This window comes from Lepidothrix coronata, unplaced genomic scaffold, assembly GCF_001604755.1.
Source record: "Lepidothrix coronata isolate B3197 unplaced genomic scaffold, Lepidothrix_coronata-1.0 Scaffold127, whole genome shotgun sequence".
Taxonomy (NCBI): domain Eukaryota; kingdom Metazoa; phylum Chordata; class Aves; order Passeriformes; family Pipridae; genus Lepidothrix; species Lepidothrix coronata.
The window spans coordinates 2,714,937-2,741,968 of record NW_016690307.1 but is presented as its reverse complement, the minus strand read 5'-3'; the positions used below and the strand labels follow the sequence as shown (position 1 = coordinate 2,741,968).

Here is a 27,032-nt window from a genome sequence, read left to right as displayed (position 1 = left end):
AAGGGTGGGCTCAGTTCAGCGCACGCTGTGTCTCACCTAAAAAATCCACTGCGCAGGCTCGAAGGGTTAATGACCTTTCCCAAATCTTCGCTTGCGAAGACTGGCCATACAGCCAGGCTCCCGTTATTCTTTGCAGTGCAGCCTTCACCTTGATGGGCTGCATCTTTCAGAGGCTTCCTGTGTTATCCATATGCAAGTCCCTTCCACCACAGACATGTTAGTAGGCAAACCAGATGTCCTATGTAATGTAAGGATGAGATACTTAGCCTAGGTGCTAAGACTTGTCTTTGAAAAAACAAAACTGTTTATTGTCTCACTGCATAATTGACTATCTGTGAATAATGTAAAAAACAGTGTTAACTCTTAGAGCAAGAAAGTGTTTGAATTGCTCATATGTCCCATCTGAGAGCAACTCAAAATTTTTCCTTCCATAAATGCTTATTTTATTGTGTGACAGAGAACACAAGAGTCTTAGTGTCTCACTGCTCTCCTGGCAAAACAACTTGAGAGATGTAAGGCAGGGCAAATTTCTTTCACAGTACTATTTTTATGCTTTAAAACCACACAACTACAGCATTTGACAAGGCTCAAATGTTTATTTGTTTAAACACTTGCAACATCTATGACTTACTTTAGATATTTGGCAATAACTTACATGTATTATTTGTAAGAAGTGAAAAATCAACAAACACATTAACATATCTGAGATTCCAATGTCCATGGGGAATTTCAATGACTTTATTTACATTTATAACCTTGCATCTGACTACTGCTTTCCTTCTGTCCAGAAAGAAAGTGAAGGCTTGTGGGTCATACCCAGAAATTTAACAGGCTGTGGTGGGTTGACCTTGGCTGGATGTCAGGTGCCTAGCAAGTTGGTCTATCACTCCCCCTTCTCAGTTGGACATGGGAGAGAAAATAAGATGGAAAACAACTTGAAAGTTGAGATAAAGTAGTTTGCTAAAGCAAAAGTGCACAAGCAAAGAGTGAGAAAAATAATTTTGTCCTCTACTTCCCATCAGCAAGTGATGTCCGGCCACTTCCTGGGAAGCAGGACTTCAGCACACATAGCAGTTGCTCTGGAAGGCAAACTTTGTAAATAACTAATGCCCCCCTTTCCTGCTTCTTTTCTTAGCTTTTATATCTGAGCTTATGTCACATGGTATGGAATATCCTTTTGGTCAATTTGGGTCAGCTATTATAGCTGTGTCCACTCCCAAGATCCTGCCCACCCCCAGCCTACTGATGTGGGGTGGAATGCTGGGGAGACAGTGCTGATGCTGTGCTCAGCAGTAGCCAAAACACAGGTGTGTTATCAACATGTTTCTAGCTACCAATGCAAAGTACAGCACTGTGGGGGCTGCTTTGGGGAAAATGAACTCCATCTCAGCCAAACCTGATACACAGATACAAACAAAAACAGATTTTAGCAAAGAACAGACAACGAAAGAAGTTTCTCAGCTCAGAATTTTGTATGGACGTGGTCTTAGTCCATACCCTTATTACACTACTTGTAACGCTGCTATCTGTTACCACCTGAGACATCACCTCAGGTGTCTTGGTGTGACACATGGCTCAGCTTCAAGCATGACTTTGAACTCCGTGGAGGCAAAGACTGTCACGTTTAGTTTGGTACCGGCTTGTAGGGTTTGTACTGTCTCTGTGCCCTGATACAGTCTGGGACCGCAGCTCTGTCACTAACCAGCGCTTCACAAGACATGGAGTGAAAATGCAATATTTCTGTACAGTCATAGAGCAGGAGTACAGTGGTGCTATACTGTGACAGAGACGTGTTGTGTGTGAAGAGTACATGGGCATATTCTGAGCTGCAGCTACATCCCAGGTCTTCTTTTCTCTTTCTGTTTTGTAGGTGTGATACCTAACTGATTTTAGTGCTTGAAAACAGTGGCTTCCAAAAAGCAAAACATGCATCTCTAATATCTTCACGTTTACCTTAATTAATTGCATTTTCATTGTTCATACTTTGTATTGAAAGAAAACCTTGCCAAAGGAAGCTGCCACTGCAGATGGCTTTGAAATGCAAATAGTAGATTTCATAGGAGCCCTATCAGCAAACACAATGTTGGAGATGCATGAAATTACAATCCTGCAGCTGACCTTATAGTGTGAGATGGGAATAAAGAGAGGTGTAAGTAGCAACAATTGCCTATTCCATTGCTCTTTCTCTGAGCAGACAACAATGAAACACGATAATTCTACAAGCTACAGGGACCTGTACAAGATTAAACTACCTTAGTTGAAGAGGAATGATGAAATTCAAATTAGAAACAATGTAGGTTACATGCAAATATAAATACAGAAAGGAACTATGACTTGCCAACAAGGATTACAAATGGCACTGCATATCGACAAACCATATTTGAGTTGGAGCACCTGTTTTTGTGTTCTAGGTTGCAAGGCTGACAGCTTTTTTTTTTTTAACAGTTATTGTCTTTTCCATTTAAGAAGACTGAATTAGTCTAATTTGCTAACAAGCAAAACTTAATTGACATCAAACTGATGCACAGTACAGTGATTAGTGTTTTAGTATGACTGAACACATGGGGAGAACTTCAGATGATAAAAATTGCTCCAAGGAGGAGATGTCATGGCCCAACTCTCAATGTCAAGGCAACTCTATTTACTCTTAGCTGCTGTAGGTTCCATGTCTGTGTCCAGGTCTGACAAAGCACAGTAGAAGAGCATCTGAAAATACTTTGTTGTTGTAGCTGCAATAGTAAAAATGGATAAGACAAAGTTATATTAGATCTTGGACAAATATATCGATTTTGAGGATTTGAAAGCATTACACTGATATTAGGAAAATCTTAAAACACCTTAATCAATTGAATTAATCATGTTGCAGATAGATAAATAAGAAAAGTTCAGTAATTAAACTGAAAGTCTTGTTTAATCAGACTTTCATCAACATTTTTATTGAATTGTCAGATTGATAGATGAGTTCAAAGTGAATAAAAACATTAAAGTTTTGCTTTTCAAGACTGCCTGAATTTGAGGAGTCAATACCCTTCAGGTCAGTAATTAATTATTTCACTGTTTATGAAAATTCATGGACTCCTCTGACTTGGATGTTCCATTCCTTGTATAGAAAGTGAAGCAATGGTGTCCTGGTATGTCTGCCTTCCAGGGTACTAAAAAGCACACATTTAGTATTCACAATCCTACATGGCTTTTATTCAGCCAACATATTGTAATAGCTCAACACCACAGATATCAGATGATCATATAACATCCGCATATTGAACTGGTTCGTACAAATATGCATGGCTTTGTTTTCAAGACCATGTGATGAAGCAGATGACATGGCACATCCAAAAGCATAGCAAAACTTAATAAAGAGAAAGGACTTTAAGAAAAATTATTCTTTCTTTCTTCTGACCAAGGTTTTGGCACAGTGAGTAGGACAGGATGATCTTGCTTACCAGAGAGCCACTGTAGACATTTAGGTCGTTTTTCAAATGGCAGATAGACTCCCAAATAATATGCAGGAATGCCTGAGAGGGCAATACCAACACCAATAAGGGAATTGATTGTGTCACTGTAGAGAGGAACTAAGACCAGGAAAAGGGAACATAAACAATATACTATAGGGAAGAAGAGGCTAAGCTGTGGAGACAAAAAAAAAAAATAATTAAAAGATGCAAATAAATACTCTATTACAAAAATGCCAAGCTTTGCAGACTGAAGTTAGACATGTCAATAATAAAAGCATGTACTGAATCTTTTGTCTGCTTACAGTCAGCACAATTTGTTAGCTTTTGTAAGCTAGCAAAGAGCACTGCTGAGAAACTCTTATACCACACCTATCTGACCATTTTTTTTTTCAGGCCTGCACAAGCTCAGTTCCTTTCAATTAGTAAAATATCAACCTTTGAAAGCAGTGCTTTCAAACTGAGCAGTAATGCGTAGTTTTCCCTCTAACTTCAGTTGCAAATTTTTAAGGGTAATTTTGATTTGGAACTAACAGCTAGACTTTCAATGACCATCTTGGTGCTATAGAACTAATGGACTGATCTACAACCCTTTTGTGTGGGCATTTAACAAATATTATACCACAAATAAGGAAAGTTGGGCCATGAAGTTGGTAAGAGGACTGGAACACCTTCCCTACGAAGACAGGCTGAGAAAGTTGGGGCTGTTCAGCCTGGAGAAGAGAAGGTTGAGTGGAGACCTGATAGTAACCTTCCAGTATGTGAAGGGGGCCTACAGGGAAGCTGGAGAGGGACACTTTGTCAGGAACTGTAGCAATAGAACAAGGAGTAATGGGTACAAATGGGTACAAACTGAAAGTGGGGAAATTTAGACTAGATATTAGAAAGAAATTCTTTACTGTGAAGGTGGTGAGACACTGGAACAGGTTGCCCAGGAAGGTTGTGGATGACCCAACTCCAGTGTTCAAAGCCAGGTTGGATAAGCCCTTGAGCAACCTGGTCTAGTGAGGGGTGCCCCCGGCCATGGCAGGGGTTGTTGGGACTAGATGATCTTTAAGGTCCTTTTCAACCCTTAACATTCCCTATGATTCTATGAAAGTTGCAATAACCTCTTCATGAATTTATTTTTCACTACATTTTTTTTCACTGTCTGGGGTAGTGAACCTTCTCAAGAGTCCAGGAGTTGACATTTGAATACTAGCTGAAGCTTCTGAGAATTCACTGGTATAATTACTTCTCTTTGCTTATAAAGGTTAAAAATGTAAGTTGCTACATTTCAGAATAGGAAAAAGTGTATATGGTGGTATGGTGTTGACTAAAATGGCAAATGCTGACAGGAATTAAACATATATAATCTGACTGTAATCCTTGTTTTAGTAGAATCAGAAACAAAACTACCACTAAGGTAAGATTTAATCTTTATCTTCCACATAGGCTGGGGGATAGTATGAAAATTAAATGTGAACATGGTTCAGAAAAATTTGGTCTGCTCTGGAAGACTGGAAACTTTTCCAGCAGTAGGCTCTTAGTTGTTTGAACCATTTTTTTTTTTTATTAATAAGGATGTTACACTTAAATGTAAAAAAAAGTGTTCGTAAAAATGATGCAGGAGTAGCAAGAGAGAGTGATAAGGAATATATGTTTAGGTTGAGTGTGAATTTATAATTCTCTTAATTTTTACTGTATTAATGCAGAGTCAAAATGCAGGCCATGGAGCCAACAAACAGGAGCCAGTGCATGGTTTTATGTGCCTGCGGGAAGCTGTGTGTTTCCATCCTTGCCTCCTGGACAACCATTGGATTAAAACTAGAAACAAGTTTTAGACTGTTTCTGTGCTGTCTCCCTCTCCTAACTGATAGTTAAATGCTCTTCTAAGTCAATCATTAAACTTGCATTTTGCTGTCTATGACCACTATGCAATGGGAGGGAACAATCAAAATATATTTGACTATTTAAGCTTTTGAACTTCTATGTGAGCTTTCGAACTTCTGTGTGAGAATTGTGGGCATTTATGGGCTTTGGAGGGATTTTACTGAGTTTGTTAAATCATGTAAGTTTGATCAGTGTTAACCTCTCTGGAGCCTCCATCACTAGCTCTACTGAGGTCTGCTATTCTTCCAGCACAGGCTAAGAACCCCAGACATTTATTTATTTCTTATTTATTTTGAAATAAAAATATTTATCAGTTTGAATGAAAGAAAACCAAATGGTAAATATAACAGCAAAAGTACCGGAACAGATGTTCTTGTGGAAACTCAAATTGGTTTTGCTCCTTCATCTTCTATTTTGTAAGAATTTCTATGGCTTATAAATAGCCTATGATGTAACTGGTAATGTTGTGGTTGTGGTATTAAAGATCACATAAACGCGTGCATTAGCTGGCTTTTAGGGCTTGGTTTCTCTCTTGTTTACTTACTTTAATAGGTCGTGGTCTATGTGGTTGAGTATATCTCAAATATATTAGTCCTGCAATAGACAGACCCACAAAGAGCCAGTAGTTGAAGCAGTAGTAATTAATGAGGAGGAAAACATCTTCCACAAGGAGATAAAGCAAAGTCATTAAGCCCTAGAGATAATAAAAGCAAAGAACATTTAATGTGAAAATAAAGAGAGTAAAATTATAAACTGGCCTGTTTCCAACATATTTGTCTGGACTTAGGAGATCAGGTCCTCGCAAGAAAGATGTACTGAAACTTTTGAGAAATCTCCAAATATGCTGTGTGAAACATGCTGGCATCTCTTTGTTAAACGTAGCAAATGTTAAGCAACACATTTGGCTGAAGAGGTGTTGAGTCTGTGAAGTTATGTTTCAGCACAGTAGGCAACTCTCCCAAGAAGGCCAGGTGAGGAGTCCCAGACTCTGCTGCAGTATAGAGAAGGTTACCAAGAAGCTCTCAGTATGTAGAGGCTTACTCTGCTGTTTTGGTTGGCTTCAGTTTGAAAGCAAAGTTTTAATTTAGTTTCAATGTTAGAGGCTTCCATAATCCACCCATAAATTGAGAGCATTTGAATAAATTTTGTGGTCTGCAGGTATGCTATTCTGCCTGCATGGAAAGACCTAAGCCACCAGGAATTTAAAGTCTGTTTTAACAAATGAGCAGAAAAAACTTCCACCTTCCACATGAAAAATGTGGTTGGTGGTGTATTAAAAGAATATAGCTCATCTTGCCAGTGCAAACAGAATCCCTGTAAGAAAAGTGTTCATAATGAGATTATAACTTTTAGTAAATTATTTGAAGCTAAACAGGACCATAAATGAGATCATAAATGATATGTAACACAGGGCAAAGGCAGATACCAAATAAAATACACACTTAAATACATGGATTATTTATGAAAATCATTTACACCAATTCTGTAACTTTTCGTTCCTCAATTTTGTGTCACAAGACTCATTTATATAGTGACAGCAGGAAATGGTAATAGGCATCCAATGGTAGAAATTTAATTTTAGGTGCTTTGCCACTTCTGTTATAAATAGAGCCATAGAATATGAGCCTATGGCAGGGTCTGAGAGATGTTCCTGCTATACTCTCCTCCAGTGACACTGAAAGCTTGCATAAAGCCTTAAACAGACTTAAGCAGCTCCTGTCTATACCATTACATATTTAGCCATTCTCTGTTTTCTCAGTAATGGTATTGTACTTCTCACTAATATCGTTTGGCAAGTGAATCAAGCCATTCTCTTTCCACTGAAAAAACCCCTATGAGGCAAAATAACACCATCTCCACCCTTTCAGTGACTTCTGGACATTTTCAGAAGATGTGTCCAGCACAGGAGATGCCTGTGAGAGCACTGGGCAGAGGTGAGGTGTTTTACCCCTGGGTCTGAACCCTGCCTGCTCGAGGCTGGGCTGTTACTTACATTGAAGAGGAGAGCAGGGACTGGTGTGAAGCACTTTATATGAATCAAGCTCAGGCTGACAGGGAGGTGTCCTTCCCTGGCTCCAACATAAAAAAGCCTAAAAAACAAATAAGAAAACTCAACCAGACAGAGAGCCAAGGAATAGCTTGTTGCTTTCTAACAAAACAAAGAAATAATTCTTTCATTACTCTGCCGTACATGCTGCTCTCATCTCAAGTGGCTTTAGTTTATCAAATGGTGCTGGTCATGAGAAGACCTATGGGATTGTAACAACTCCTCCACCATAAATAAACAACTTGACATGGTAAAAATTAACTGTATCACTTCTCCCATGCAGTAATAAAGAATGCAGATTAATAACAAATTATTCCTATTCAATTATTTAAAATAAATCTTGTATTTCATACCGAGATGCTGCGATAATTGACGAGTTTAAGCCGCTATAGCAAGACATGGCCACTGCTATAGGAATTATCCACTTAGCATGACTAAGGGTTTCATTGCCAAATGTCTGTAACAGAAGACGAAAATAACGGTGAGGTGTATTACGTTAAGCATATGGACAATCCTGAGAAACTCATGAAAACAAACCATCCCAAACGTCGTGTCATACCCCATGCTTTCTTATGACACCCAATAATGATTTGGGAAGTTAGAATTTGGAAAAGCTGATCAGTATCAAAATAAAAATGGTAGCTATTTTAAAAAAAGATTAAAAAAAATTCTAAGTGTAGATCAAGTCAATAAGGGAAAAGAAGATGTATTGGCTTTAATCTATTCTGACAAATCCCAGCTGTAATAATCCGTGAATTTTCATTTTACTTCTGTATAATATTAATAAGGTTTTAAGAAAGCATTTCAGTGAATATTTTTGTGTTGAAAATATTGCTGTGGGTCTGCATCACACACTGCACATTAGAATGATAACAAAAAACCCTGGTTCTCCAACTACTCAGACTTTCTATAGCTCTCTCTCTGTCTGATCCTGGGAAAAGCATCCTTCTAATGATGTACTGTTAAGAGCATGATTTACAGAGTATACAAGAGGATTTTTCAAGAGCAGATTTATTGGATACGTTCTTGATATGCACCTTCTAATATACTAGTACTCTTACATGGAAAAAAGTGTTTTAACCAAAGCAGAAGCCTTCAGTGTGAAATTATTTCAATTGTTATTATTTTAATTTGCCAAGAAGTATGCTACTTGAGATTTTTCTGCAGTGTCTTTTGTTTTAGTTATTTTTCCCAACTTACCACAGCCACTGCATCACTTGTGAGCAGATCTGACATGTCCAACACTACGTAGTACGCTATATTAGTCAACAAGTAAATAATAGCCACAATAGGCATTGAAATTGCAATAGAAAGAGGTAGATTCCTGCAAAAGGAAAATAAAAAATTATTTCATATTCTTTAAATAAGAAATACTTAAATAGAAGATTATTTCCAGATTCAAACATTTGTCAGTGGATACCTCCACCACAGCTTGTAATCCATCATTTTGTAATCACAGGGTTACAAAATAATATGCAGCCATGTGTGGAGCAATTCCATAAGCAGCTTAGTTTGTTGCTTGTGGATCTGTCACAAGGTTTAGAGAAAAATAAAATGTACACTCATACATGTAAATTTAATATACTGTCTTTTATATGAAGCAATTTAAGAGAGCACCTAAACAATGAAATTTAAATTCACACTTAGGTATTTTCTTGACTGTGGCATTTTTTCCTGACTTATAACCTATGTATGTCCCAAGACCAGCTTGAGTAGGTGACACATACAACTCCCAAAGGGCTGACATCCCTACAGAGGGGAGGAGATGGTATTTGCCCATAAACAGTAATGCTGAAGATTAGCTTATAAAAGTCATAAACCTGACACAGTCTTACTCTACCGGTGGCAAAACCAGTCCTGCGAAAATAATTGTTCTGTCCAACTGAAAAGAAGTAGGGAATTTTAGAGGGCTATACGGATCCATGCTTTTACCTGCTTTCAGCAGGGGTTTGTTCTCCCCCTTGAAAAATTCTAGTCTGAAGTGTACGGTGTAAAATATGTAAAGGCAAGTGATTTATTAGTGCGATACAACTGATGACTGAGCACAATAACCAGAAAGAGTTCTCATTCCTTTGTTTGAAAAGAACAAGGATTTTGCAGAGAAAATAGTTTGACTAGTTTCCAATCAGAAACAAATACAGAGTGGCTTGCCCTGCCATCACCCGTCAGAGATTCAAAGCAAAACCGTATGTTTACCTCTCGGGGTTCTGCATTTCCTCAGTGACGTAGTTGAGCGTGTCCCATCCTGAGTAGGAGAAGAGGGCAGAGTAGAGAGCCAGGGCGATCATCCCTGGGTTGGTTGCTGAGCCCTCGAACGGAGCTCTCAGGTTTTCTGTTTCCCCTGTACAAACGGCAGGTGCCAATTGCCTGTTATGTTTCAAGGATTACGACTTAGGGTGCATCAGGCAAAGCATCACCAGCCGGTTGAAGGAGGGGATTGTCTTGCTCTGCTCTGCACTGGTGCAGCCTCACCTTGAATATTGTGTGCAGTTTTGGGCACCACAATATAAGAAAGATATTGAGCTATTAGGGATCATCCAAAGGAGGGCAACAAAGATGGTGAAGGGCCTTGAGGGGAAGCTGTTTGAGGAGTGACTGAGGTCACTTGGTCTGTTCAGCCTGGAGGAGTCTGAGGGGAGACCTCATTGCAGTTACAACTTCCTCATAAGGGGAGGAGGAGGGACAGACACTCATCTCTTCTCTATGGTGACCAGTGACAGGATCCAAGGGAATGGCCTGAAGTTGTGTCAGGGGAGGTTTAGATTGGATATTAGAAAAAGGTTCTTCACTCAGAGGGTGGCTGGGCACTGGAACAGGCTCCTTAGGGAAGTGGTCACAGCACCAAGCCTGTTGAAGTTCAAGAAGCATTTGGATGATACTCTGGGGCACCTGGTGTGACTCTTGGGGCTGTCCTGCGCAGGGCCAGGAGTTGGACTCAGTGATCCTTGTGGGTTCCTTCTAACTCAGCATATTCTGTGATTCTGTGATACATTGAAAGTCTCAGCTAACCAAAAGGAAATAAAATCCCCTTGCATCAAGGTTTTATTACTATATCTAAAAGTCCACAGCTTACATTTTTAATTGACAAACAGGAGAATTTCTGTCAGACATTCAGAGAACTATACTTGTACAGGGAGAGAGTAGAACAAATTTTCCCATGTTTGTTATTTGGATGACTTGTGTAATTCGACAAGAATTAATGGAGTCTTCATCTCATGGCATTACTGACAAGTCTACTGAAAGAGGGAACAATACTGAGGGCATGCAGTACACTGTCAGCCAGACAGAGGTACTGGGGAACCCCAATTTCAGTTCCTGAATCTGTCTCATATTTCTTCCTAATAGTTGTACTTTAGTTTTCACCAGGTGAATCAGTGGCCACTGGAGTGGGACCTCCTGGAGGCATGGTTCTCAGTGGGATGCTCTGCCCCATAAAGGTGTTCCCCAAAATTAAGAGACAAGACTTAAAATATCTTTCCTGTCAAAATTATCCTCTAATTTAGCACAATCAGTTGAGATGACAAACTTGTAGAATGCTGCAAAATAGATGAAATGTTAATGAAACTGCGTGAGCCTTCATTGCCATTCTGAAAAGGGGAAGAAAGGCCTTACTCAGTTTGCAGAAGGAAAGTCAACTACCTAATGCAAATGGAAGTGGGTTAAATATTAAGGAAGACAGAAACATGCTGAAAACCCAATTAGGAAAGGAAGTAAGGCCTTTATTGTAAAATTAAAGCACTTCACCCTCTGGCAATTCAGTCCTTGAAGCAGTCACTACCAGGAGACTGTTCAAACCAAAGAAAGGAAGTTATGAGATGTACACACACATTGAGGAAGAAAATGGTTGCAAGGTTTTTTTTTTTTTAAAGATAGCTGATATTCAAATTCAGATACATTGAGAGTCTTTTAACCTAAGAAGTGTATCCAAGCACTTCATAAAGAAGGAATACAGCAGGGCTAAAACATCATTAAAACAGTTGCTGAGTTTAAAAGAGTCATTGACCTGATCACAGCTTCCTCCAGAAGTCTACATCATTCCTCCTTCCTGTTCTTCCTGTATTTAAGTGCTTGGTTCTGCTTAAACAAAGCAGAGATGAGACCTTTACTATCACTAAAAGCTCTCAGCATTTTGTGTTCCTCGCAATCCCGTTTCCTTTCCACTTTTACCCTCCCTGACCCCTCAAAGCAATGCATATGAAACACAGTGGGCTGTGTGGCTGTGGGACCAGAGGGAACAGTCCCTGGGCCAAAAAGCACACCATAGCAGGCTGGGAATTTTGAAGGAGGTGATTTGAGAGCAGTGGCAAAGCTGATACAGACGTGACATCACAGACTCACACGTTTTTAAAACTGCAGCAGTTTTATGAAGGGAACTACTCCTTCACACAACTGTGGCCCTTAAGCAATGTTTTTCCTCATCTTGATGTTCCTGCCCTTAGGACTGGGTTCAGTTTCTAGGTTTCTTTAGACTTGAACCAACCAGTGACAACTGACATACACAGATAATGACTAAACAAAAAAGCTTTCTCAAAATCTGGTGTAGCTTTACAGTGGAACAGCTGATACAACTGCAGCCAAGGAAAGGCCAGCAAACATGGAAAAGCAAGCATGCTTATTAGGTATATAAGCTAGTTTAGCAGGAGAAAAAGATAATTCCTAAACTGAGAAGGGGAAACCATCTTTATTTCAACTGAATAAAGATACAATTTAAGAATTTCAAAGGAAATTAAAATGAAGAAACCTTAGTAACCTAAGCAGTAGAGCTAGAATTCGAAGAGACTTCACTGTACCACAGGCCCAAATTAATAAAATCAGATCTATTGTCATATACAAAGATCAGATGTATTACTGGAATAAACTACTCTCCAGCTTTTCTGTGTGTTCAGTTCAGTCCAGTTACTGCTGATAGGAGGTGGCTCATCTGTCCTGTGATGCCTTATATTAACAGAATGCCACAGTGATTCACAGAACTGCACTATTACAGTCTTCTCCCTTGTTGAACAACCATGCCCTCCCACAGATCCCACCAATGATTTACCCCCTCCCTGGTCCCCTCCCCTGGCAGGGTGCTCTGGGGCAGGGCTGTGTGTGGGGGCTGGGGGAGTATGGTGGTGGGGGGAGGTGTGAGGAGCAATGCAAATTCTGTTGTGCTGTCCTGTCATAGGATAGGTAGCAATGTATGAGTCAGAGACACTGAGGCTGACTTTAAACTAGTTAGCAGTTGCTGTTTGCTGTTCCAAGCAACACAGGACTTGGCTGTCAATGGATAGAAGAATAACTAACCCCTCTATTGCTTAACAAGCCATAAAAATCTTCTGATCTTCCTATGGCAGACTTTTTTTTTCCAGAATAAACAAGGCTTCATACACAGGTCTTAAGAAGTCTGATTTCCCTGCATGGATTTTGAAACTCATTTATGGTTCATTTCATAGAATTCAAGTAAGTGCAATTTATTCTTACCTTTACCAATTTTGTAAAGACCAACAGATATCACCAAGATAAGAGCCATAACTTTTGCATATGTGAAAACATCTTGCACACGGGTTCCCCACTTCACATTAACACAATTAATAAATGTTAAGGAACCTGCAGAGAAGAAAAATACGCATGAAAGGAGCACTGGATGTTTTACATCATTGAAGTTATATTTTAAATTCACCCTTCTAGATACCACCCCTCTTTCAAGGAGTAAAATTGACTCAAATTTCACCCCTTCAGGACCACCTACATTTCTTAAGATGAAATACCTGGTTTAAGATTTACACAATGGTTTTCTGAAGGATTCTGTTTTCATGACAGTAGGTAAGACAAAACACATTGGGTTTTGAATTTTAGGACTAACTCTTGCTACTTTTAGATAATATTTAAACTTTATTGAAGTCAACAGAGTTGCTCACATGGTGTAAGGTGATAGAGAGGCCACACAAAAGGAGAAAAAAGTCTCCAGGTGGCTTCCTGGGAAACCCCAGCACCTGGGGAGACATTCCCAGAAAGTGGTAAGAGGATTAAACTAAGAAAGGAGTGATATGGAGATAGCAGGCCTTTTTTCCAAAGCATTCTGCCAGACAGAAACACAGGAAAATGACCCTTGAGCCTATGTCATCTGGCTATCACCTCAAAATTAGTTTATTGACTACCACCACTAAAACTGCCTAAAGAAAAAAGGTATAAAAATAGATTGGACCTTAGCAAAACTGGGGGAGAAATTCCATCAACTCTGCAGAGGTAACTAAGTTACCCTTTCTCCTTCCACTTCTGGGGACATCTGGAAGGTGAGATGTATCTTATGCATGCTAATTACTTGCTTCTAAATAACTAGAGCTTACTTTTGCTGCATAGTGTTTTTAGCTTTTCCTTTAAGTTTGTAAGTGGCTTTTGCTTTAGAGTTTCTGCTTAGGTTTTGCAGCATTAGTATTCAGTGTAAGTTGTTTTACTTCTTTGTAAGCTGCTTTTGCTTTAGCATGTGTGCCTATGCTTTTTATTATTATTACTATATAGTTTAAGTGTCATTTTTGCAGTTAGATCCTATTCCAGACACAATAAATTGTCACAAATTTGTATTAATAAAGATGTTATTTCATGAACTGTTAGAGAGAGTCTGTTTTTAGGTGCTGATGGTTTTCTCGACAGCCAAATAACTCACAGGAGAAACCTGCTGAGGGGTTTTTCCGTCACTATTAAGTGTAGTCCTTATATAAAAAGGTATCAAATGTTCTGTCCATCTCAGCAAATCTGTTAAGTGAATGGTCTCATTAAGTGAGACACTAACAGACTGTTTTGGATATTAAAAGGCTTTGATCTCCTGGGGGAGACACTAATAGACAAAAAATAAATTAAGACAGGTTGGACAGAAAATTATTCTTTTCTGCCCCTTTTAATGTGACACATACAAAAGGTAAAATTTCTTTATATCCTTTATATCACAAAATTTTTTATCTTTATTTTGGTAATAAAGACTTAATAGATTATCCAGTGGTTGTTCATGCCTAGTGTCATGTTCAATTATAATTTTAAACATGTCTGTATAGAATGACTAACCTTGCTCTAGTAAAGTCTGTAGAGGAAGAGAGGTTGTCCTCTACAGCAAGAAATGGATAGTGTGTGAAGAGCTGTCTGAAAAATAGCCAAAAACAGGTTGAAAGCTTAAGGGTAAGAATCAGAGACTGAAGCAACAAAAGGAATCTTGTGGCTGGTGTCTGCTACAGACCACCTCCCATCAAGGGGAGCCTATCACAAGGCCTTCTTGCTCCAGCTACAGGAGGCATTGCACTCCTGTAGGCATTCTTGTCCTGCTGGGGGACTTCAACCACCCCAACATCTGCTGGGAAAGCAGCAACATGAGCTGTAGGCAATCCAGGAGACTCCTGGAATGCATGGAGGATAATGTCATAAGCCAGGTAACAGACAGCCCTACCAGAGGGGATGTGATACTTGACCTGATAGTCACCAAGATAAGTGAGTGAATTGGGGACATCAAGACTGGGGCAGCCTGGGCTGTAGTGATCATGCATTGGTGGAGTTCGCAGTCCCGAGGGATATGTGTCAGGTGAAGAGTTAAGTCAGGACCCTGAATTTCAGGAAAGCAAACTTCCAGCTCTTTAGGGATTTAGTCAATAGGAGCGAAGTCCCTCCCACTGTTAGAGAAGATCAGATTCATGATCACTTGAGGAATCTGAACACACGTAAGTCAGCTCAGAAATCAGAGGTACCAGAGAGCACACAGTTGATTCACATCAAGACTACAGTAAGAATAACTAAGAAAAGTGAAACATTAGAGAAACGTCAGCATTTGAAGACTATTCTTAAGTGTTAGGGTTTCATGAGGAGCACATAGAACACCGAGGAAAGAAATTTTGATCTAATAAATAACTGCTTTCCTGTGCAAGTGCAGAATTTCAGCTGATAAAGTAATTTGGAACAGGGTTAGTTACTTTTTAGACTGCCGAGTGGCCATGATGGCCTCAACTTATACCATGGAGCCTTTTTTAGAGGTGAACTTCCTCTGCACCACACTAGTGTGTCAGGGCTACAGAGAAAACACTTTTCCAGAATTGTCAGTATACATTATTTTATCTTAAATTAAAACTACCTGTCTTTTTTGGAAGTTTTGTTGAGCTGTACAATTTAAAACCATTTTTAAAAGCACAAGCTACAGCACAGGTTCAAAGGAACACACCCCTAGCTTGAAAATCCGTGTTTATAAGAACAGAATCTGAGTACAGTGTACTTACTGGAGGATGGATTTACTTATCCCTGTGCTCACCCAAGACATACAGTCAAGATGAAGTGGATTGGAGCTTGTGGAGTGTCTGACTACACTATACAACTTCTCTACAGACAATGCTGTTAGGCAGAGTATTTCTAACTCCATATGAATGTTCATTTTTTGTGATTTGCAAGAAATACGGGAGAGAAAGCATGGACCAAATGTGGGCTGCCAGTTAGGTCAATGAACCATAGAGATACATATATCTTTAATCAGCAGCCATAACTTCCCTCAGCCATATTGTTGTAATTCTTCTCTCCCCTCTAGTAATCTCAGCCCCAAATACAATACATCTGAATACAAGATTATTAGTTCCTAACACCATGTTTTAGATAGGTAATAATTATTTTTCACAGAAGGCAAAGAAATAGAAATTCACCTGGGTACCTACAATTATAGCTCTTATTGCTTCCAGCAATCACAACTTTACTTACATACACATGCAGCTGCAATCAACCTGACTGCATCATATGGTGGCTCACAATGAGGAAAAATTGGTTGAACAATATAGTTTGCAAATGTGATTGCTATCACTGCCTGAGTTGTTGGTTCGATAATTAGCAAGGAAGACCAGAGTCTGATGAAGGCCACAATGCCACCAAATGCTTCCAGGATGTAGGCATAACTGCCTCCAGACTTCACAATGGATGTTCCCAGTTCGACGTAACACAAAGCTCCAAACAGCGAAAATAACCCACCAAGCGCCCAGATGAGCAGCGAGAGTCCATAGGAAGCGCTGTACATTAAAACACCTCTGGGCGATACAAATATCCCAGAGCCAATCATATTCCCTACAATTAAAGAAACTCCATTTAGTAATGTGATTTCTTTTTTCATCTGCATTTTTTCAGTCGCCTCTGCCATATGGTCCATTTCAGCTTTTCCATTCTTAGTTCTGGATTTTTTATCACAGCATATTTGCCAGGGGGCTGGCATCTTCAAATCACATTACCTGAAAACAAGAGGAGAGAACATCTTCTGTAATGCACATGACATCAGAGACATGGATAAGATAATTAGCATACAAGGCATAAACAGTACAAAGAACAATTATTTTGCCTGCTTTTATCTTGCAGTTCAGGAAACATACAAATTAGTGAACTTCTGTTCACTACCTTTCACTGTTCCATACCTTTTTAATGGATAAATGTGAGGCCACTGTTCCTTGGTTATAGATCCTGAAGCTTTTGTTAACTCTCAGTTCACTTTTATTATTTGTCTTGAATTGTAATTTTATGTTACATTACTGAATATATTTCAGGGAAGAAGGAGACACTGTACCCCTGGAAACACGTCCTAATACAGCTGGAGCGTCCTCTATAGGAATACTCTCCCTAAATTTTAATCTCATCCCAGAAAGAACTTTATTTCATTATTATTTGTTTCATCAAATCACATCCACTTGAACACTATCTGCTGAGGAACACAAGAGAAAAGACAGAAAAAGATATTCAAAACCTCTGATGTCACAAGGTAAATGTTAATACGAGCATAAAGAGAAGAGTTTTAGCTGCTCCTAGAGGTGAGATTGCTGCTGCAGTGAATAATGTAGCTTGTTTAGTTATTAACCTCACTTGACTTCTCGGTAGAAGACGCTAGCATGCATATGAATTGAGTTTTGAACACCCTATCCCTGGAACACTTCTGTATAAGAGAGTCCAACAAAACATGACTGTAAAAGCATTCCACTCTGGTGCTCGCAGGGCAAGATCCAAATATGCTGGGAGCTGGGATAAACGACCTTACTGCATAACTGCATCGATAATCGGTCTTGTGCACACATTGCACTGTGTGGGGGTTTGAGGTCCTTAGGGATGAGGACTCCAGGACTGCAGTGACTGTCTCAGTTCTTGTGTCCTGCTGACTTATAATAACGCTTAGAACAATGGCTAATTTTTGGTGCCTGTCTCAAAAGATATTTCTCATTCCCTTCCTACCTCCACACACACTCTAAAACACTTCCACCTCAAAATCCTATGACCTAAAGCCAAATTCTCTGAATAGAACAAAGGTCATCCATGCAACACTGGCAAAAAACATCTGATTACAAATGCTTAAGCATTACATTTATACATTACATTTGATTCACAAATGTATGTCTTTAAAGTGTGGGTCAATGGCCAGTTTAAAACAACCTGCCCTCCCCAAACTTCCTGAAAGGTTTGCTTCCTTTGTAAAGTATGCCTGGTTTAGCAGCCCTGAATATTTCACAATTCTGTGTTCTTTCCCAGCTTTTTTGATGCAACTCAGTTTCCTAACTGATTAAATAACAAATGAGGCCTGATAAGTATTAAATATTAAAAAATGCCAAACTCTCTTTAAAGGCTTTTCTCATCCCATTGGCACTTTTTCTAACTGCAGGAACACTGTGGGAACACTGGAATAAAGTTAAATATTAACTCTTGACGTAAGTGTTCAAGCATGACTGCAGTCTCCCACGTTTTTCCTGATCTCCTCCTCACACATAGAGGTGACTCCTCTTACTTCTCACTTTGTCCCCCTATGAATAAAAAGCATCATCCTGGTTTGCAGGGAGGAATTTCAAGCATCAAAAACACCAGTCATGTATCTCCCTTAAATTCCTGATAAGCATTCCCAGTTTCCTTGTGTGTGACACAAAGAAGGGAAAAGTCACACTCCTGCTCTGAAATACGAGCCAATACTTCCAGAACCTCTGTCTCAGTATTTAGTCTCCATGGGTATGTGAAATGTTGGCAGAAAACCCTCTTGTGATGGCAGCTGTCCAGAGAGCTCATCAGGACAGCAGCATGCCAGAAATCTGGGCAGAGCTCTCTATTAATACCACTTTGTCAGCAGAGCTAGTTAAAAATCATCTTGAGCTTTTTATGCCTGATCTAGGACTTTTTTTGTAGAATTAAAAAAAAAATAAATGTGAGCTTTGCCTGTGAGCCAAAATGTACAAATATTTAAGTGGGTACAGTTCAAATGCTGTGAGAATTTAAAATACAGTTGTTCCCCAGGTGATGTGAATGTGGAGCTATGCAAGTAGTGATCAAAACCAATGAATATCAGTTTTCCTGAAATAAAGTCTCACTAATAAATGAGATAAAGTCGTTTTTATGTAAAAAAGGATACATCAAGTAACTGGTAGGTTGTCACTAGTACAGGTAACTTGTGTATGTGTTATCAGACCTGAACTTTGATGCCTAGTCCTGGTAGCTAAAGGGAATTTGAGCATTTAAACTGGCAGTGCTACTAAAGTCTAGTAGCACTATTATGATCTGTAGCTTTCATGACAGCACAAAGGTAAAGTTATTTTCTTAAGTAACACAATGTTTTGTGTATTTTTCTCATATCTCTTGTGCTAACAAAAGACTATTTCAGATTGCTAAAAATGCATAACTAGAGCTGTGTAGGGAAATATTTCTTTTATAAATAAGTGACTGTGGATGAAACCATTTCAAAATTCTGTATTTTTGAGAGATGTCACATTAGCAAAACTTTTAACCATACCCTGAACTAAGTCCACAAATAGGTATACCCTGAGAATCAAAGGATAAGAGATTCAGTTTCCATAACCAAAATGTGTAGCTTCACTTTAATTAAGTTATCCCAATTTATATCAGCTGAAAGTCTGAAAGAAAGTAGCAATTTTAGAACGAAATATTTTAAACAGCCTTTCTCTGTCCCTTCCCCACCCAAGCCAACAACAGTATTCCCATTAGCTTTGACAGTACACTAATTTCATTCAGTGGCATCACAATGTTGAAGCTGTTACTGATTTCTTTATTTAGGATAATGTCTTCCTTAATTAAACAAGGTTTGTTTGACTGAGGCAAGACTCATGCTAGGCTAGGACAAGTCTTCAAGCTAGGCTAGGTCTAGAATGAAGTCATGACTTGTCCTAAGCTAAGGCTCAGCAAAGTCTCTATGCTATCAAGAAAATTAGGAGAATATAGGAAATAGTCTCCTGTACAGATCTTTTTGTATAATAGCAAAAGAAGAATATTTTTTTGTCAAATGTGCTGTTACATCCAGACAGTGATTAAAACAATTCCAGGATTTGCCCAATGTCTGTTGCCATAGTCTCACCATTTATCTCATTTATAGCTTCTTCTATTTTGGTCCTACTAAACCTGGCCTGTAGTCCTGCCCTACTCTCATCACTGTTACTTCATCCTCATGCCACCATCTTCCCTTTCTGGGACTATCACAGAATCAATTCAATTCACAGAATCCATTAGCTTGGAAAAGACCTCTGCCATCATTGAATCCGCTCCGTGATCTAACACCACATTGTCAACTAGACCATGTCACCAAGTGCCACAATCAGTCTTTCCTTAACCACTGCTGCTTCTGTCTCTCACTGGTGCCAAAAAGTTTAAGCTAAGAAGCCTAGCTGTTCAAGAATGCTTCAATAGCTCTTCTCTATCATTTGGGCACTTGTAGGTCACCTTTTGAGGGTGCACATAATCCAAGTGAGAGCCAGTAAAAACTACAGTCTGGGAGAGCTTACTTGCTGGGGACAACAATGAGACCTGTAACAAGTTGATTTCTTACAGGAGGATGGCCATTTTCAGTTGTTAAATCCTGCATTATAATAGGTAAGAAATCTTTACTGTGAATCTTCTATCATTCAGAGGAGCTTCCTGAGAACAGAAAGATTTAATTTATGCACTAATAAAAAAACTGAGGTCCTTTTCATTCTGCTCTAACATGTTTGAATGTTTAAGGGCTAACCCTACTGCAATAATAAAACTGAATGGCATCAAAAATATAAGTACAGGTATTTTAGTAGCTCTTAAGTATGAAGGCTGAAGAGCAAGGCATAAAAGCTTTTTGACATGAAGGAAGGTCCCTACTTTCTTGGTCCCCATGGACTATGACAAGCAGAAAGAGCTACTGCTCTCTGGAAATCTGAGACTCAGACAGGCATCAACTTGCCAATGTGGCTCAGAGGCCAGAGCAGGCTAAATGAAACAGCTGCAAACACTTGCCTCTGCTTTGTGTCAGCAAGTGATCTCTATTATAGAACTTTAGAACCCTGTTTTCATGCATGTGCTTTTCCTTAGGAGCCCCCTCAACAAATGGAGGGAAATTTTCCTCTCAGAGAAAAAGCACAATGCCTTGAGAGTACAGACAGGCCTAATGGTCCTGAATCTTTTGCATTCTTGTTTACCTCCCAGCTGTATGTGCAAAGAGCAATGGAAAGGAACTTGTAGATTGACACCTGAGAAGTTAAAGAAAACAATAACACCACATACAGCTAATCTTCAATAGGTCATTTCTTAGTCAAGCCACTGCCAAAAGTCACATTGAAAAGTGAAGGAAGAAGGGACAGCTTGATAGTAGCTGAAAACCAGGGCTGAAATCAAAGACAGTTTTTCCATAAATTACTGCAGGGCCGGTTTGGCAGGGCAGGATTTTCTCAGACACTTCCCATTCTTCAGGGGTCTTCAGCCTCAAGAATGACTGCCTCCTTCTCAAGGGGGTAATTAACCAAATGATTCAGCAAGGCTTGGTCAGGGGTTATGGAGGTGCTTATGAACTTTCACAGGAACTTACAGGCTTATGAAGCAGTCTTATGAACTACTCCATAGACTTCCAGAGGGACTGAGGTGCCTCTGCTAGAATATTTTGAAATTCTCAGCTTTTCATCCAAAAAAATATTAGTAATCAGTGTGTCTCTCAGAGATCAAATACTGTTGCCTTCAGTAGATTCCCTTGAAAGCTGAGGAATTTTAGAAAGTCATCTCCTATCAAAGATGTTGGAACGTGCTAGACATCAAATTTATCTTTAATTTCATGGCCTTTTCTTTTGGTGATTTTTGTCTACCTCCACCTAATTTCTCAATAATGATGCCATCAATGAACCAGGCAAAGTCAAACCAGGTAAGAAAACTGATACACCCGTAATATTTTCTAGTTTCAGTTAGGAAATTAGTGAGATTAAGAAAACATTTAAAATTGAAATCTACCACATTTTATTTATGTTTGTATTAGAAATCAATATATGCCTAGAAAGGATTTTAAAAGTCATGACCGATTGACCAAAAATTAAAAAAAAAGCCCACCATATAAGTTTATATTAATAACTACTGGAACACGAAATCAGATGACCTAGCAGTTTTCAACATGACCAAAAATATGGAGATCAGACTTCGAAACACTATTCTTGAGCATGAGCATCAACAGGTCTTAAGGGGAGTATTCATGGAAGAGGATACTGTTGAACATTTTCCAATGAGAGAAGAAAGCAAACAAAACAAGATTATGCATTATGAGGAAACATTATAAAATACTCTTAGAAATAATAATAAAAAAACCCTCAAACAACAACAACAAATCCACTTTGATCTCATCCGAAGCAAACATATCCCACTCAGTAGGAAAGAAGTATATTTCCTTTTGGTTTTCAAATTTTATGTTTATAAAAATATTTATTGAAATATTTCTTCACATGCTCCATCTGCACTACTACGGTCACAGACTGATTTTCCCGTAGGAGGGACTTGCTCTACCCCCAGCACACCATTCCCACCCCAAAGCAAATCACAGAGGATATTTGAGAGAGAAGCTACTGTAGCCCGAATCTAAGAAAGGTATTAAAAGGAGAAGGTAGCAGCTTACCAGAGGGTAGGTGATACGCCTGCTTCCTTTAGCAGAAGACTGCTGTAAGAGACCAGTGCTCTAAATAAACACGTCTGTTTCACCAGGACGGGTGAGTTAACACTCTCTAGCTGCTATTTTTATTACAGTAGCATGAAGACTAAAATCAATGAGAGCTTTCAAGAAAGACTCTCTTGTAATGTGTTTTCTCCAAACAGCCTCAGCTGAGGTCAGTAGCAGGCAGAAGCAGGCAGCTGCTGCTCTCTATTCCTTAGGAAGTTATGATAGAATAAGACAAAAGGAAGGTTGGGAAAATAAAAGTCCTTCATCCACATCTGAAACCAAGAACAACACTTTGCCAGATGTTAATGTGAAACAAATGCAGTGTAATTCTTTCCTGCTGATTCAGAAAGCTACAATGAGACTTTTACTAACACTACACAAAGATGTTTATTCTGGTGGCACAACTTGCCAAATCAGAAAGAATTTCAGAGATGGGAGACTAGCAAAGAGTGGTAGTTAAATGAAAATCATAGGTATTATTTCATTTCAAACAACCTAACATTTTTTCTGGGTTTTGGTTTGTTCTTTTTTTTAGCATATTTTCTTTAAGTTTAATCTACGCATTGCTAAATATTTATCAACTCAATTATTTTTCTTAACTTCAGAATTATAGATCTGTGGCTTTCGTAATAATTTATGACATGATGCACAAGACACAAAACAGGCTGATCTGGTGTTAAGATCTTAATTAATTAAGCTTTAAAAATATCTAAGATAAAAATAAGCAAGGAAAAAAATTACTTACCCAATGTATTCAGCTTTGTCTTCTGAAACAGTATGTTGCACCGTCTATGACATACTTTTGCAAATCCAGCATGGTACACGGCACAATATCTACGGAAACAAGCAAACATCCAGAAAATAAAGTCTTCTGAGCAGAGCAAAAAGTTAATGAATGCAAGAGCACTAATCTGGGATTTTTCTTTTCCATGAAGAACACAGTAGTAAGGCAAAAAATTTGCACTCATGTGCCAAAGGGCATCTGGAAGGAGCTGATCTAGCAGGTGAAGAGTCTTAAGTCACTGGAGTTGAGGCACCAGACAACAGGTCTTCAGCAGAGTGGATCACTAATCCACACAGGAAAGTGAAATAATTGAATTCAAGCACAGAGGTCTCTCCAGTGAGCCTCAGCAGTCTAACAAGAAAACAAGCAGGAGCATTACATTATTTTGTACATTCCATTCTGCAACCCATAGTGACGCAAAGGAATAATAAAAACAACACAAATATTCCTATCTCAAGCCAGTGCTCCTCCTATTCCTTCTTTTTAAAGTAACGTCTTGTACAAACATGCTTTATGTGATAGACCAAGACAGGTATACAGTTAATGTTTACACAGAAATGGCTGTGCTTTCTTAAAACCCTACTCAAAGTAGGCGTATGACAAATATTTTGAATAAACAGCTTTCAATCTGCTGTATCTATGAAGGATGAGAGCTCTCTAAGTCTGCCAGAAAATATTGCACAACTCCAGATGCTTGCAAGTCTGTAGTTATGTACATTATAATAAAGCAAGAAATGTTTTGGTAACAGGATTGCTTTGCAGGGATGTTGTTCTCTGCTGGAAGAACAGAGGGGCTGAGTGCCATGTTCCTTAATTTGAGCCCTTCTCATCTTAATTTTTTTTTTTGCCAGGGCAATGTTAACAAACTATAGCCTAAACCCCAGAATGCATATTTTCAAGAATGCATAATTACTTTCACTCTGAAATTTGAACTTGAGTTTGTCCTGTTTCTGATTTCAGGCGCAAAACTTGTTTTCTGATTGTTTATTATGCTGAGGGACTCTCTTATCATACCACCTTTATATTGTTCACATATCTCCCTCCTGAAGCAGCCTCAGCCCTTTAATTCTGTAGAAGCTGCATGTTGGAATGTGAAAAACAATGTTTTCTTTATGAATGCATCCCATATTACTATTGGTGTGACCCTCGTGGATACATCCTACTGGACATTAGCCACAGATTTACAGGAACAGCACATAAATCAACACTGAGCAATCATAAAGCATGCACTGTGCATGAAAAACATTTCTTTCTTGAACATTTCTTCTGTGAACACAAAATCTAGTACCTTTGCCAAGGAAGATTACACCTAATCTTACATTTTAAGTAAGCAGGATGGATAACATAAAGAAGTGAATGTGACTGCCTTTGTAACAAGTTTTTCTTATTCATTTTTACAATCTTGCAGGATTTAACAAGAACTTCTGCAGTGAGGCTTCTCCTGTACCAACTTACTGCTCATAGTAATTCTTCTGTGTGTTACAGTTACATATACACACACATTTGCTTATGGAACAACAAAGTGAGGTATGCTTGCCTGAATAAACCTGTGACACTTTCTGGTTTCTTGCCCACACTTCCATTACTGCTTAGGAAGGCTTTTCATGCTCTGCACAAGTCTTGGAAACAAGACTACTTCAATTATTTCCAGATCCTCCTTCATTCTTACCATTGCCCAGCTGCAGCAAACAGCTCAGCTGCACCTCTACCAAGTCCTCAGCTTTCCTCAGTTCCTTACCTCTGCCTTAGTGATCAGGCAGCACCAGCTCCTACAGTCCTCATCTACAACAGATGCACTTATGCTTAACCCCGACTGAAAACACACCGCCAAACACCCTCTACCATTAGCTGCAAGAGTCTGTATGACCAACAAAGGCCACCACTTGTGCCATCTTGGTAAAATCATATCTTCACTTACTTTGCCATGAAGTTGATGCAGGACAGCACATAGCTCACAGACCATGTCAAGAAACTTCTACTAATCATTTTAACTTCAGGTATGGGAGCAGAACATGAGGAACAGCCACTACTAAGTGACTAGGTGCTAAAATGGCATAAGAAATCTAGTGCTAACAAATGCAAAATTAATATGCGTGTTCCTATGTTTCTATTTTTCCCTTTGTACATGTAAAAAGACATTTCCACATGCACATTTTGAAAGGCTTTCAAAAAGCTGTTGTGACTCAAAGAAAAGCTTGTATTATTAGTCTGAAACATCAGCAGCATTTTCCCTTGGAGTGAAAAAGCTGAAAAACTGTTAAGAATTGCTACAAAGAAGTGAGGAGTGTACAAAATACTGTACAAAATACTGTGAGGAGTGTTAAAACAACTGTAAAACAAGAGAACTGTCAGATTTTGGCTCATGTTGACTCATACGTCTGCCATCTCCACACACCCTTCTCCCATTCTGTGTGGATCAGGCACACAACTTCCACCTCCCTTTCCCCATGCCTACCCCAAAGCATTCTCCTTATGTTTTCATCTATATCTTTCAAGTCCCAACTGTGGCTGCCTCCTCTCCCATTTCACTCAAGGAAATCTGTGCGTGTGCCTAACATGTTAGGGAGGGTAGGTTTATGTTGCCCAAAGAGGTGGTATCTGATGCCTGATCTGTTCAAGGTCAGATTAGATGGGACTCTGAGCAACATGATCCTGTTGATGTCATCCCTGACCATGGCAGAAGTGTTGGACTAGGTGACCTTTAGAGGTTACTTACAGTCCAAACTATTCTATGATTCTACTCCCTCATGGAGGGAGGATCAGGGTTCAAGTAAAGAAGTGGGAGATTGGGTAGAGTTTTCAACTGTGTGGCCTCAGGGTTTCCTTGGAAGCCTGAGCTTTGGTTAGAACTCTCATAGCCTTACAGATGTGGGCATATTCAGGACTGGGGGTAGAAAATTACTTTTCCTGCAGCTGTGCCCCCTCTGGGTGATGGCACATGAAGGGGAGCAGCCCACAGCAATTGCAGCAGCCTGGCAGCCCCATTCCTGAATGTGACTCTGTAGGCCATATTTATCATTATAACTATTCAGTGACTCTAAGCTAGTTTGTACCACCAAGCAAGAGTCAGTGGGGAGCCTTTAGAAAGCAGCAGGATGCTCTTTGCCCTCACTCAGGTGTCTTAGAGCAGGTCCTCATCTTCTATGTCTGTTTTCTCCCCACCACACCACTATGAAGAGGCTGGAGGGTGGGCAATTACCACAGTTGGCAGCACCTAGCATAGCTTTGGAATCTCCCCCATTGTTCCCCAGGGCTCTCCTACCCATCCTTACATGGTTTCTGGGTCAGAGCAGCTGATGGGCTCTGGCAGAAAAGTTGCAGTAGGCTCACTGGCAGGTTGCAGAACAGACAGAGGTCAGTGACTGCAAATGGGCTGCAGCAGCACCAAGAAGGTCCAACAGCACAAATCACAAAGTCAGATCAGTCTGCCAGCCTGTGCATGGCATGTAGAGTTAGGAAGGATAGCATCTTGCTGTGACCAAGTTCTGTTTGCTTTAAGGGAGAAGTTGCTTTGAATGAGTTGGGAAATGGGAATAAGGTGCAGATCCCCAGACATGAGACATCAGATGTCACCTGGCAGGCCAAGGCATTTTACACATAGCAGGACTGCTTTTACCCTCTTACATGTTGTTTAAAATAACAAATTATAAAGTTTGCAACTCATGCAGACTCTATTATAAGAATATTCATTCATGGCTAGGCTTTGCAAGCGAAGATTTGGGAAGGGCTCTACCCACATTTGTTACAAGCGCGCTGGTGGCTAAAAAGGCCAATACGACATAGACATATCTGATTGCAAAAGGCACAGCAGAAAGACTCCTTAGGTGGAATATTCTGCAAGAGATGATTCTTTTTGCGTTGTCTTTTCTCAAGAGTGATCCTGCGTGTGTTCTCAAAAGAAGCAGCAGCGTTATAGATGGTGTGTCTCCAGACCTCCCAGCTGGACGCCCGAGTAGACCAGTTATGATGATCAATATG

General features: G+C 39.5%; 2 protein-coding genes across 4 annotated transcripts in view; both read right to left on the bottom strand.

Annotated features, from left to right (window-relative positions):
• Positions 1–576: 576 nt before the first annotated feature.
• On the bottom strand, positions 577–23,102 carry LOC108502982 (Y+L amino acid transporter 2-like). Of its 3 annotated transcripts, XM_017826484.1 has the most exons (11): positions 23,016–23,084; positions 22,229–22,270; positions 16,072–16,589; positions 12,832–12,957; positions 9,568–9,712; positions 8,572–8,695; positions 7,725–7,828; positions 7,318–7,414; positions 5,869–6,018; positions 3,444–3,627; positions 577–2,729 (listed from the first exon to the last, which is right to left on the bottom strand). In XM_017826484.1, exons 3-11 carry the CDS (start codon positions 16,571–16,573, stop codon positions 2,638–2,640), a joined length of 1,524 nt encoding a protein of 507 aa, XP_017681973.1. In that variant the 5' UTR covers positions 16,574–16,589; positions 22,229–22,270; positions 23,016–23,084; the 3' UTR covers positions 577–2,637. The 3 variants fall into 3 exon arrangements, with proteins under 3 accessions (XP_017681973.1, XP_017681972.1, XP_017681974.1); XM_017826483.1 differs by lacking the exon at positions 22,229–22,270 and having other exon boundaries at positions 23,016–23,102; XM_017826485.1 differs by lacking the exons at positions 22,229–22,270; positions 23,016–23,084 and adding an exon at positions 16,770–16,861.
• The window catches only part of RIPK2 (receptor interacting serine/threonine kinase 2), a 26,797-nt gene continuing 22,778 nt past the window's right edge, over positions 23,014–27,032 (bottom strand). Inside the window, exon 12 of the transcript XR_001876677.1 lies at positions 23,014–23,104. The gene's annotated coding sequence lies outside the window, so the exon portion shown is untranslated. The remainder of the gene's footprint in view (positions 23,105–27,032) is intronic.

Bases quoted from the DNA above. Each gene is read 5' to 3' on its own strand.
- LOC108502982 (XM_017826483.1), bottom strand. From the start codon at position 16,573: ATGCCAGCCCCCTGGCAAATATGCTGTGATAAAAAATCCAGAACTAAG. The intron at 9,713-12,831 runs GTAAGAATAAAT...CCGTTTGTACAG, and splicing joins TCTTTACAAAATTGGTAAAG to GGGAAACAGAAAACCTGAGA. The intron at 6,019-7,317 runs GTAAGTAACAGC...TATTATCTCTAG, and splicing joins TCCCTGCTCTCCTCTTCAAT to GGCTTAATGACTTTGCTTTA.